At 36.1% G+C, this 12,235-nt stretch overlaps 1 protein-coding gene across 3 annotated transcripts in view; it reads right to left on the bottom strand.

The window, feature by feature from the left end:
• Positions 1-12,235, bottom strand: part of COG5 (component of oligomeric golgi complex 5) — a 323,149-nt gene that overhangs the window by 148,400 nt on the left and 162,514 nt on the right. For all 3 annotated transcript variants that reach the window (XM_047841858.1, XM_047841851.1, XM_047841850.1), the window contains exon 8: positions 2,738-2,903. In XM_047841858.1, the coding sequence (XP_047697814.1) occupies positions 2,738-2,903 (166 nt within the window). The remainder of the gene's footprint in view (positions 1-2,737; positions 2,904-12,235) is intronic.

The following is a 12,235-nucleotide window of genomic DNA, read 5'->3' as shown; positions in this document are numbered from 1 at the left end:
TAACTGATGAATTGCTACAGACTCAAAGTGGTCAATTGTGAAAATTAAAAGCTCCAGGGGTAGTCAGTCAGGGCGGCCCACAATATTGTGAGATTTGCATCCAGGAACCCAAATAGTTTCCCACAGTAAATGTGGGAGAAAAATCACCCAGTGCCTCCAGCAGGAGGAGGAAAAAGGAAACCATCTTGAAATACACCAGAGGACTGTATTCTTAACAAGGCCTGCCCTGAGGGGAAGCTGGTTAACCAGAACCTAAACTTCTGGAGTGTTATCAGAACCTAACTGACCAGGGAAGGGAAATATCCAACTCCAGTCCCTCTGTGGTCATTCTCTCCCACCCAAGGGAGGAGAAAAAAAAAATTAGTACGCTTGTACAGTTCAAGGTACAAAGGCACAGGCTCACTAAAAAACAGAGACCCAATGATAGCCCTTTATTTCCACTGAAGGAAAGACTTTTCACTTTTTCACTACTACAAGTAATAGCACAATAAAAAATTCTTATATCCACGTGACAGGTTCTCTAGGGTATATTCTTATAAGAGAAATTATAAGATCACAAGGTACATACAGTTTTAAACTCAGAGAACAATTTGATAAAACTGAGTTGAGTGGCTGAACCATTTCATTCTCCTACAATCAGTGTTAACGAGAGTTTCTGCACTTGCCCAACACTTAATTCTTGGGTTTTACCAGTCTCATGGTTGAGAAACAGTATCCTTGTTTTATTTGTACTTCCCTAATAATTAGTTCGGTCACCCTCTAGAAAGACGCTTAACATATTTTCCCGTTTATTAGATGTGTTCTATGAACTGCCTAATCATATTTTTTAAGTTCTCTTTTTCTTATTGAATTGTAAACCTTTCCAACACATAATAGGTAACATTTTCCTTAAGATTATTGAACTTTATATATTTGAGAGGAAAAATCTTAAACATATAGAAAATTTGAAAGCATACTAAAAAAAAATTTCCCTGAATTGTTTGTTAATAAGTTATTAACATGATGCCCTATCACCCTTGAATGCTTTAATGTGTACTTCCAAAAAATAAGGACATTCTACTCCAGAATCTTAATATGACCAACAAGATCAGCAAATTAATATGAATATTGTCAATGTCACATTTAAAAAACTAAAAATAATAGTGATTATTCTTTAAAAAAAATTAATAAAGAATTGATGCTTAAGGTTTCTACGTTAAACCACTGTATCTACTTCTCAACAGATTATAATAAGGCTTTAAAACTCTTTATTCTTTCAACAAAAAGGGTGTACATTAGGAATGACAGCATGTGAATAATTGCTTTATTTTTTTTTTTTTTCTTTCTCTGGACAACACAAGAGGGAATGAGATTAAACTGCTCCTGTATATTTAAACATGAGATCAAACTTTCTGAGAATAATTGCTGGGAAAAGCTGAGAGTGAAATCTCCTTCGGCAATTTCTCTTCAAAGCTCCCCTTCTGGGATAGTTTTAATACAGGCCTATTCAGAGGCTAGGGCTAACCTTTAAAAATCCCTTTAAGATCCAAGATTCTTTTATCTCTTTTTATCTAGTGCAACTTATTTATGAGTGACATATATTGTGCGTTATTTAAGGCTATGTTTATACAGCAAATATAAAAACCATAATTACTGACTGTAAATATTTTAGTATTAGCCTTGTATGAGGAACTCTGTTATTAGTTCTATATGCATTATTCCATTTATTCTTTAGGACAACTCTGTGATGGTAGAATAGCTTCTCCGATAGAAAAATGGAAAGAGAGAAGCTGGAGACAGTAAGTCTGACAACAACTTTGGGGGATTTTCTGTAGTCTGAAGAATTAAAATGAGGGAAGAAAAAAGAAATGCAGTCAAGATAGAGGTGTCTGTCTTTAAGCAGAAGGTACACTAGCATGACTGTGCATGACAGGAAAGAGACTTAAAGAAGGAAAAGTAACTGCATGGCAGACAGAGGGGATCTGCTAAAGCAATGCCCTTGGGAGATGGGATCTAACGCAAAAGCGGAGTACTCGGTTTCTGCCAGGAGCAAGGACGGCTCCTCCTTATTAACAGGAGAGAAGAAAGAAGGAAAGAAATGCAGACATGTGTTGGTTAGGTAAGTGAAAGCCACACACAATGTGTACTCTTCCCTATCCCACCTTTGAGGGGTGTGTTAGATCTGAATGCCATCAGCAGGTACATCTTGGCAGGAAAAAGGTCACAAACTGCTATTGTAGGGCTACTCCTCTCTCATTCCTTTGTTTAGTAGTTTCCTTTACATTTTGCTGTCATTGTAATGTTCCCAAAGGTTTTATCAGTTTCTACCTCCACAGTTAACCCTTTTGGCTCCTGAATACCAGAATTATTAAAAGGAAAAGCCCAAAAAGCTAAGGAAGAAATTGCATTTCCTTAAAAAATATTTTCTGTCTCAAGAAGTACATGTGAGGATAAGGATTTCAGAAAGAAAAATGTTCCTTTTTTTTTTTCTTGCATCTGTTTCCTCTGAACTAAGTGAAGCCACAGTTTATAGATTTTTTTTTTCTAGAAGTTCTGAATATACCAATTGGCCAATTCAACTCACTGATTAGACAAAAAAAGTTATAAATAAATTCTGAAACATAATTTCTTCTCTCATTTTCTGTCTACTAAAATATGAGTCATTAGACTGCTTTGAAACTTAAGTGTTTCACATACTATTCAAAGGACTTCTTGGTTATAAATAAATAAAGCAGCTAAATATAAACCATAGCCATACCTCTCACAGCTGACTGCGAAGGCTGAGTCAGAACTTTGATGTCTAATGCACTGTTGATATGTTCTTCTAAAGAAGCACAATATCCATCCACAACGCTGGTAATAGTTTCCTTCAAAGTTCCAAGATTATGGAAAACCTGAAGAGCTGTTCCAACTTGAGTTGGATTCTTTAAAAATGTGGGCATGGGGGTGGGAATAGGTATAAAAGGAAAACAAACAAAATCAATATAAATCTACAACTTTAAGTGGTACTTGAGTAGTTACTATTATATTTTTAAATTATCACAGGCAGGAACAAAGGGAGTCCATTTAGAACAAATATTATTTTTAGTCATGATTTCTTCCATAAAAGACAAAATTAAATACTATGTATATTATTTTCCCCTTTTCCCTTTTTCTCATCCTTTAAAGGATAATAACAAGATCAAAAATCTGTTATATTATTAGAGCTTATTTAAAATTTACCACCAATCCCTATCAAGAGAGCCATGCTGGAAATAACAACAACCCTGCATCTGTTTGAAGAATATCTGCAGAGTTAACTGAGGGCAGATCCATGCAGACTGACACTATTCATTATATTTCATTCATTCAATTCATTCTAACCAGAAATATTTATACAGTGCTTACTATGTAGGTCTTGATTCCAGGTGCTAGAAATATAGTTGTAAACAAAACCAATTAAGTCCCTACCATCATGGAACTTCTATTTACTAAGAAATATATATTTTTTTAATTTGTAAAAAATGTTTATTTTTTTTAATTTTTTTTTTAACGTTTATTTATTTTTGAGACAGAGAGAGACAGAGCATGAATGGGGGAGGGGCAGAGAGAGAGGGAGACACAGGATCGGAAGCAGGATCCAGGCTCCGAGCTGTCAGCACAGAGCCCGACGTGGGGCTCGAACTCATGGACTGTGAGATCATGACCTGAGCCGAAGTCGGCCGCTCAACCGACTGAGACACCCAGGCGCCCCCAAAAATGTTTATTTTTGAAAGAGAGAGAGAGAGAGAGAGAACATGCACGCACAAAAGGGGGGTAGGGGTTATATATGCAAAGAAATATATATTTAAAAAATTTTTTTAAATGTTTCTTTTTGAGAGAGAGACACACACACACACACACACACACACACACACACACACACACAGAATCCAAAGCAGGATCCAGGCTCTGAGCTCTCAGCACAGACCGAACCACAAGATCATGACCTGAGCCGAAGTTGGAAGTTGGAAGCTTAACCGAATGAGCCACCCAGGAGCCCCTTTACCAAGAAATATATTAATAATATATCTGTAACAGAGTATCAAGTAGTGATAACTGCTACAAAAAAAAAAATCAATCAGGGAATAAGAATAGAGAATGATGGGGAAATTATAGACAGAAGAAGTCAGAGAAGCCAGTTATAAGTCAGAGGAGTCAATTTTCACTACCTGATACTCTGTTACATGCATCTCTGAGGTGATTTTCAAACTGAGACCTGAATATGATGAGGGAGGGAGTCTGAGGAGGATATGGGGTAAAACAGATCTGAACAGGTATCAACGAAAGCACTGAGCTAAAATATGCTTGGCAGCTAATCAATCAAACAGCAAGAAGGCCCTGACAGTGGCTAGAGCAGGGTGACTATAGCAGAGAGGAGTAGGCAGTCAAAATACTGTGAGCAGATTGAGTCCATAGTATTATTAACAGGTTGTTGGCTTTGTCACTAAGTACATGAATCATCAAGCCAGAATATGGTTCACATCAACATATATCTCCAGATCCAAATAGCTGAAAGTCCACTTTCATTTATGATTCAGTGCCTGTTATTAGAGGCACTTATTTTAAGAGTTAAATTATTTAATTAACTTAATTTCTAAACTGTTAAGTTTAGAAATAAGACAAAAGGTTACTCCTGAAATACACCAGTGTTAATAATAGAACATGCTGTAATAACACACGCACAAACGGAGGCAAAGTAGAATCAGCTTAAAGAAAGTAGCAAGAAACAAGGCTGGTGAATAGCAATACCCATTGTAGACTCCCCCCACCCCAAGAAAAAGAAGCAAATGGACATCATTTCAAATATTTTAGTGGAAAAAGCTTAATTTAATCTGTTCATATAGTTATAATAGAATTTAATTCTTTTATACACTGTCAATTCTCTATCAGTGAACTACCAAAGAAAATGGGAGAAAATAAGCTATTCACATAAAATTATTAAGTGAAAACATGAGGTATAGCTATGTTTTGGTTATTGTTAGTTCCATTTATTCCATTCTCCCCAGAGTGGTAATATTTTTTTTTTTTTTTTTTTTTTTTTAGTAGAGATCAAGATCAAGGGGCACCTGGCTGGCTCAGTCAGTTAAGCATCCAGCTCTTGATTTCGGCTCAGGTCATGATCTCATGCTTTGTGAGTTCAAGCCCTGCATTGGCTCTGCATTGACAGCATGGAGCCTGCTTGGAATTCTTTTTCTCCCTCTCTCTCTGCCCGTCTCCTGCTTGTGCTACCGCTCTCTCTCTCTCATCACATAAACAAATGTTTTTTAAAAAGATCAAAATTATGCAGCTGCAAAGAAATTTCCTCTAGCATTATACGAGTGTCTGTATAATACAAAAACAAGCATTACCTGAGCAACCTCTAAGGAAATTTTCACTTTATAAAGGTAGAATATATATTGTAAAATCGTATTTATTGCCTTTATTATCCTCAAAGAGTCTGAAGAGCATAGCTTCTCAATATATGGTAGGGTTTCAGTGTTATCAGCTGAATGTACATTTTAAGATACACTGTATACCAACTGAAACACATTTAAAGTTATATTTCACTTGAGCGATCTGGCTAATAACATGGACCAGTCTTCATCATTTCCCACTCCAAAAATTATTAACCCCCCAAAACTTTTCAAAACAGAAACATATATAGCTCACTATTAAAGAAGCATCTGATGTGGTATTATTTGTAATAATTATAATTTATACTACTTACAATCATTCTAGTTGTAATTTTAAGCCTTCCAATTAATGTGACCACTTTTTCAATTAATGCCAGTTATTCACATTCATAGCTTAATGTAAACATACTGTTTGTTAGTTGGGGCACTACAAAATAATAATTAAAATTCTTTAACATATATACAAAGGAGTGTGCAAATTATATAAACACAGCTCTAAGAATTATCACAAAGTGAACACATCTTTGTAACTACCACCTGGACCATAAAACCAAGTATCAGCACTTCTGAATCTTTTGTACTGTTCCAAATGCACATCTCCAAATATCATCACTATCATAACTTCTAACACTATTGATTAGTTTTGCCTATTTCTGAATTTTACATAAATGGAACCATAAAAAAGCTATTATTTTGTGTCTGCCTTTTGGTCAAAATTTTACTTGTAAAATGCATCCATGTGGTTGCATGTAGCAGTAGTTACCTTATTTTCACTGCTGTTGATTAGAAATTTACCTTTCTCTATCCAACTAATATCCAACTGGATTACATTTGAGTTATTCCATTTTTTAGGTATTTTAAACAATGCTGCCATCAAACATTCTGGTGCACAGCTTTTAGTGAACATACATGCATATGCATTTCTGCTGGGTAAGAGTAGAAATGCTGAATCACTAGGTATTTGTATGCTTAGCATTTGCAGATTCTGCCTATTTCCCAAAGTCATTGTACCAATTTACATTCCAGCAGCAATAAATGAGTTGTGGGTGCTTCACCATCTTACCAAAATTTAGAATTATCATCTTTTTTTTTTTTTTCAACGTTTATTTATTTTTGGGACAGAGAGAGACAGAGCATGAACGGGGGAGGGGCAGAGAGAGAGGGAGACACAGAATCAGAAACAGGCTCCAGGCTCTGAGCCATCAGCCCAGAGCCCGACGCGGGGCTCGAACTCACGGAGTGCGAGATCCTGACCTGGCTGAAGTCGGACGCTTAACCGACTGCGCCACCGAGGCGCCCCGAATTATCATCTTTTAAAGCTATTCTCTGGAATGTTCATGGTGGTTTTAATTTACATTTCTGTGATGACTAAGAAGTTATCCTTTCTTGCATGTAAATTATCCATTTGGACAGCTGCTTTTGTGAAGTACATATTCATCTCTTTTGCCCATTTTTCTCACTGGTTATTTTCATCTTTTACATATTTGTAAAAGTTGTTTACATATTTGGATGTAATCACTTTCATGATTATATGTATTGCAAAGATGTTCTCCCACTCTTAAGAAGTCTTATAAGGAAAAGAAGTTCCTCATTTAAATACAGTCCATTTTATCAACCTATAGTTAGCACTTTTAGTATCCTAAAAATTTTCCATCCCACATTTATGAAGATGTCTTTCATTCATGATTTATCCTCCAGAAACCCTACTGCTTTACCTTTAATATTTAGATATATAATCCACCTGGAATTACTTCCTGTATAAGAGCCAAGATTAATATTTTTCTATATGAATACCCAACTGACCCAGCACAATTTGTTTTTAAATGTTTATTTTTGAGAGAGAAAGAGAGGAGAAGAGAGAGAGGGAGACACAGAATACAAAGCAGGCTCCAGGCTTTGAGCTGTCAGTACAGAGCCTGATGCAGGGCTCGAACTCATGATCCCCAAGATCATGACCTGAGCAGAAGTCGGACGCCCAACTGACTGAGCCACTCAGGCGTCCCTGACCCAGCACAATTTATTTGAAAGAACAAACAAGGATAAGACAATCTTTGCCTCCTTGCTCTCAAAGCCTACCTTTGCAGTAAATCAACTTTCCATCTATGTGTGTTTGTTTCTGGACCTTCAATTCTGTGCCATTTGTCTATCTGTATGTCAGTTCACCTATGGAAATTATCGTAGCTCTAGAATAAGTCTGGTAGTCCTCCGTCCCTGTTCTTCAGTTTGGTGTACGGGCTATTCTTGCTTCAGGATGCTTCCGCATAAATCTTATAATGGCACATCGTTTCCATCAAAGAGAAAAACTCCTGAAATTTTGAGACTACAATAAATCTATACGTAAAATCAGAAAGAATGGAAATCTTTATAAGTATGAACTCTCCAATCCATGAATAAGGGTAGTTCTCTTCATTTACTCAGGTTTTCTTTAATTTCTCTTAATAATGTTACAGTTTCTTGAAGAGCTATTATATATCTTTCATTTGAATCATTCCTACACGTTTAATATTTTTTGGATACTTAAGTGGTAATTTAAAAATCTTTTTGTTTCTCTGTTGCTGGTATACTGAAAATACAGCAGGTTTTTATACATTGAAATTTACCAAAGTTCAGTTATTAATTCTAATAGTTTTTCTGGAGATTGTTTTCAATTTTCTACATACATAATCATCTCTGAGTATTTTTTATTTCTTCATTTTCTAATCCTTCTACATTTTATTGTTCTCTCTCATTACCCTGGTTAGGATCTTCAGTATGTTACTACATACAAGTGGTACGAGTAATATCTTTGTATCATTCCTAATCTCAAGCAGAAAGCCTTAAATATTTCAATACTGTGATTTTTGCAGGTATCATTTACTAAAAAAAATTCTTTGCTAGGTCTGCTAGGAGTTTTTAAGTCATAGATTGATGTTGAGTTTTATTAAATTCTTGTTCTGCATATATTGAGATGATCAATTTTTCCCTTTATTGATAACATTACACTGCACTTCTAGACTAAAGTCATCGTGGTAATAATAAATTATCCTTTTTACCTGTCTCTGAATTACATTTGCTAATACTTTCTTAAGTATTTTTGCACTGATTGTCAAGACAGTTAATATCCTTCCTCATAATATCCTTGTTTTGATATCAAGTTTATACTGGCCTCATGAAATAAGTAAGTGTTCCTTCTTTCCTTTTTTCTCAATTCTTAGAGTTTGTGCAACACTGGTTGATTTATAAAATGTTTGGATGAATTAACTAGTGAACCTATCTGTGGGGTTTTCTTTGAGGGAAGGTGTATAATGATAAATTCAATCTTGTCAATAGAACTATTCAGATTCTAATTTTCCTAGTGTTATTTTCAATAAGTTGTTTCTCCAGAAATTTCTCCATTTTATCTAAATTTTCAAATCTACTATTATAAAGTTATATTTAGTGTCCTCTTACAAACATGTTAGTTTCTGTTAAGTGTATAATTAGGTCAACTTTTTTTATTCTTAATACTGGTAATGTGTCTTTAAATTCCCCCCCCCATCAGTCTTTTTCAGTATTTACCAATTTAAAGTATTAATCTTGTCAAATAACCAACTATTGGATTTGTTGATTCTATTCTGAGATTCTGTTATTCCTGTTTCACAGGTCTTTGGAGTCAGACCTAGATCAGAAGCCACACATGTGCAGTTAGTAGACAAAACCTTAGCAAATTACTTTTCTGAGACTTAGCTTACTCATCTGCACCACCTGCGCCAACCTTACAGGTAAATGAAATTATCCTTGTAACCCATCTAGCACTAAAGATAGAATAAAGAGCTCAACAAGAATTAGTTGCCTTTACCTTGATCTGTTGGAATCACAGTTAATGTGGAAAGAACGTGGGCTGTTATATGCAGATAGTCTTGGGATAAAAACCCAACGTTGCTATATATGTAACTGTGTGACACTGGGTAAATTATCACTCATCAAACCTTATTTTACTTATATAATTAATATTTCCTTCCTCATCAGATTTTAAGATCTCTAAGGGAACACACCAAGTTTGTTTTATTCACTGCAACACTCGTTACATCTACCACAGGTGTTAGGTGTTTAAGAATTATCAGTTGAGGGGCGCCTGGGTGGCGCAGTCGGTTAAGCGTCCGACTTCAGCCAGGTCACGATCTCGCGGTCCGTGAGTTCGAGCCCCGCGTTGGGCTCTGGGCTGATGGCTCAGAGCCTGGAGCCTGTTTCCGTTTCTGTGTCTCCCTCTCTCTCTGCCCCTCGCCCGTTCATGCTCTGTCTCTCTCTGTCCCAAAAATAAATAAACATTGAAAAAAAAAATTAAAAAAAAAAAAAAAGAATTATCAGTTGAATAAATAAAATTTTTATCATTTGGGGGCACTTGGGCAGCTCAGTCAGTTGAGTGTCCAACTTCGACTCAGGTCACGATCTCACGGTTCGTGGGTTTGAGCCCCGTGTCGGGCTCTGTGCTGACAGCTCAGAGCCTGGAGCTTGCTTCAGATTCTGTGTCTCCCTCTCTCTCTGCCCTCCCCTACTCGAGCTCTGTCTCTCAAAAAGTAAATTAAAAACATTAAAAATTTTTTTTTTATCATTTGGCTTGCTAATCTTTGTATGACAAATGAAAAGACTACTGAAATAACACATTTAAAATACCTAGGACTCAGTGTATGACTAGTACAAAATGCTGGTTCTCAGATCATTCAATATTCCAAAAGTTAAAAGAATGCTAACAATAGTCTTTGTTTCAGTTCCCAAGAAATTCTTACTGCTCCATATTTAGTCATCATTTAAATGAGTAGTTACCCAATAAATATGAGTAATCCTGAGGAACTCCTTTCTCTCCTGTGTATCTCAACTTCTAAATTTAAAAATTATGAGGATAGATGAATAGGAATTCCCAAAATTATCTGAAGATCTTTTTTGTAAAAATGTAGCCAACAAGACCTTAACTCCAAAAACTGTGGTTCAATTGGATCAGAATGACACCTGGTTATTGTATTTTTCAAAGCTCTTTAGATTGTTCTGATATAGTTAGCCTGGCAGCCATCTAGGAACCAACATCTGAGAACCACTGGAATAGATGACTGCCAGACTTCAAAGGATGAGAACCATATATTCATTTGAAGATAGTTGTTTTTTTTAACTTTATTTTTAAGAACAACATAATACACAAAGAAATGACAGAGGAAAACTACAGACTATGTTCAAGGAGCAGTACACAGATTCTACTACCGTGAATGTGATGTACATAAAAAAAGACAGTAAAAGATAATGTTGAGCTGACAAAAAAGGATCTGGTCACTAGCAACACTGAGTGGCATTCTGTAAAAAATTTATCTTACTTTGATTGTAGTAAAAAAATTATTGATGTCTTCTAGATAATCACAATCTAAGTTGTTTGAGGAAATGAAATAATCAGCTTTGATGATAGTTGAAAAAAGAGCTTGAACTAGAGAGGTGCAGTGAGAATATAAAGAACAAGACAGATACAAGAGATTCTGAAACACTGGAAACAAACTGGATGCTGACTGACTACAATGGACAAGAGTTAGGGAAGAGCCTAGTCTCTTCAAAGGCTCAAGTTTGGAAGACTGAGAAGATGGGAAAAGAAAAAAAGGACAATCAGGAGACCATTTGGGTGAGCGGATGAGCAGGAGAGAGGTGGGCATGGGAGGATCAGAGGCTGTTGCTAAAAAAGCACTTAGCTGTTAGTCATGCTGAGTCTAAAGTGCCAAACATCTTTGGTGGGAAATGAGAACATTTTTGAAATGGATCATCTCAGCAACCTTGTCTGAGTGGCAAACTAACCTGAATAAAAAATGAAAACAGTAGTGTTGGAAACTATAAATCACAAAGGAAGTAAATCAAGAATAGAATCAGTGAGAGTGAGAGAACAGACATGGAATGATACAATACTCCAGCCAGGAATGAAATTGGAACACTAGGAAAATTGAAAATGCAATCATTTTGTGTAGCTATGATTCAAGTGAAGAACACTTCCTAAAGATATTGAACATTAATGTCCTTTCTCTACCATCTGCTCTCGTCACAGACAAATACTATGTATTTTGACCACAGGCTTTTTCCAAGCCCTTACTAACAATATATTTCAGGCTTGTAGTTCCCTCATCTGTCAAATGAGGGGGCCGGACTAGATGAACTGTTAGAACACTTTGCACTACTAAAACATAGTAATTTTGTTATCATTCAATGTGTATCATCCACTATACACCGACCATGTGCAAGATACAGGGGATAAAAAAAAATGAAGCAAGTACTGCACTCTGACTTTTCGTTATTTACGGTCTGATGGGAGACAGAGACAAGTAAAGCAGCAATTAGAATGCACTATGATAAGTGAGAGGGGAAATGGAAAGTTTAATGAAAACACATAAGAGGGGTGATTAACTCAACTGGGGAGGGAAGAAGAATGGAGGAGTCAGAAATGATCCTGAAAGGAAGGAGTCTCAGCTAAGACCTGAAATGAAGCTGTCATGGGAAGGTGTCCAGCGGCATGGAGGTAAGGACGTGTGAAAAGATTTCCAGGAGGAGGGGGAAAGCAAAAAGAAAACTCCTCCAAGCAAAGTAACAGCACATACAAAAGCCTGTGAATAAGAGCATATGATGGAAACTAAGTCCACTAACATGACATCTGATAGGTAAGAGATCTACATAAACACCTGCTACAAATCCAGGTGCCTACAGAAACAGCTCTCAAATTTTAGGGAGATATAAAAGAATTACCTGGGGGAATTTATCAGCCAAATAAGGGGCATATGGGAAGTTTGTGGAATGCTGGTAATGGTTTTAGCTTTTTTTAATTTTAATCCCAATGTTTAGTTATATGTTTGTTCACTTTGTGA

This window comes from Prionailurus viverrinus, chromosome A2 (genome assembly GCF_022837055.1).
Source record: "Prionailurus viverrinus isolate Anna chromosome A2, UM_Priviv_1.0, whole genome shotgun sequence".
Classification (NCBI taxonomy): Eukaryota; Metazoa; Chordata; class Mammalia; order Carnivora; family Felidae; genus Prionailurus; species Prionailurus viverrinus.
This window is presented reverse-complemented; position numbering and strand designations above follow the sequence as displayed.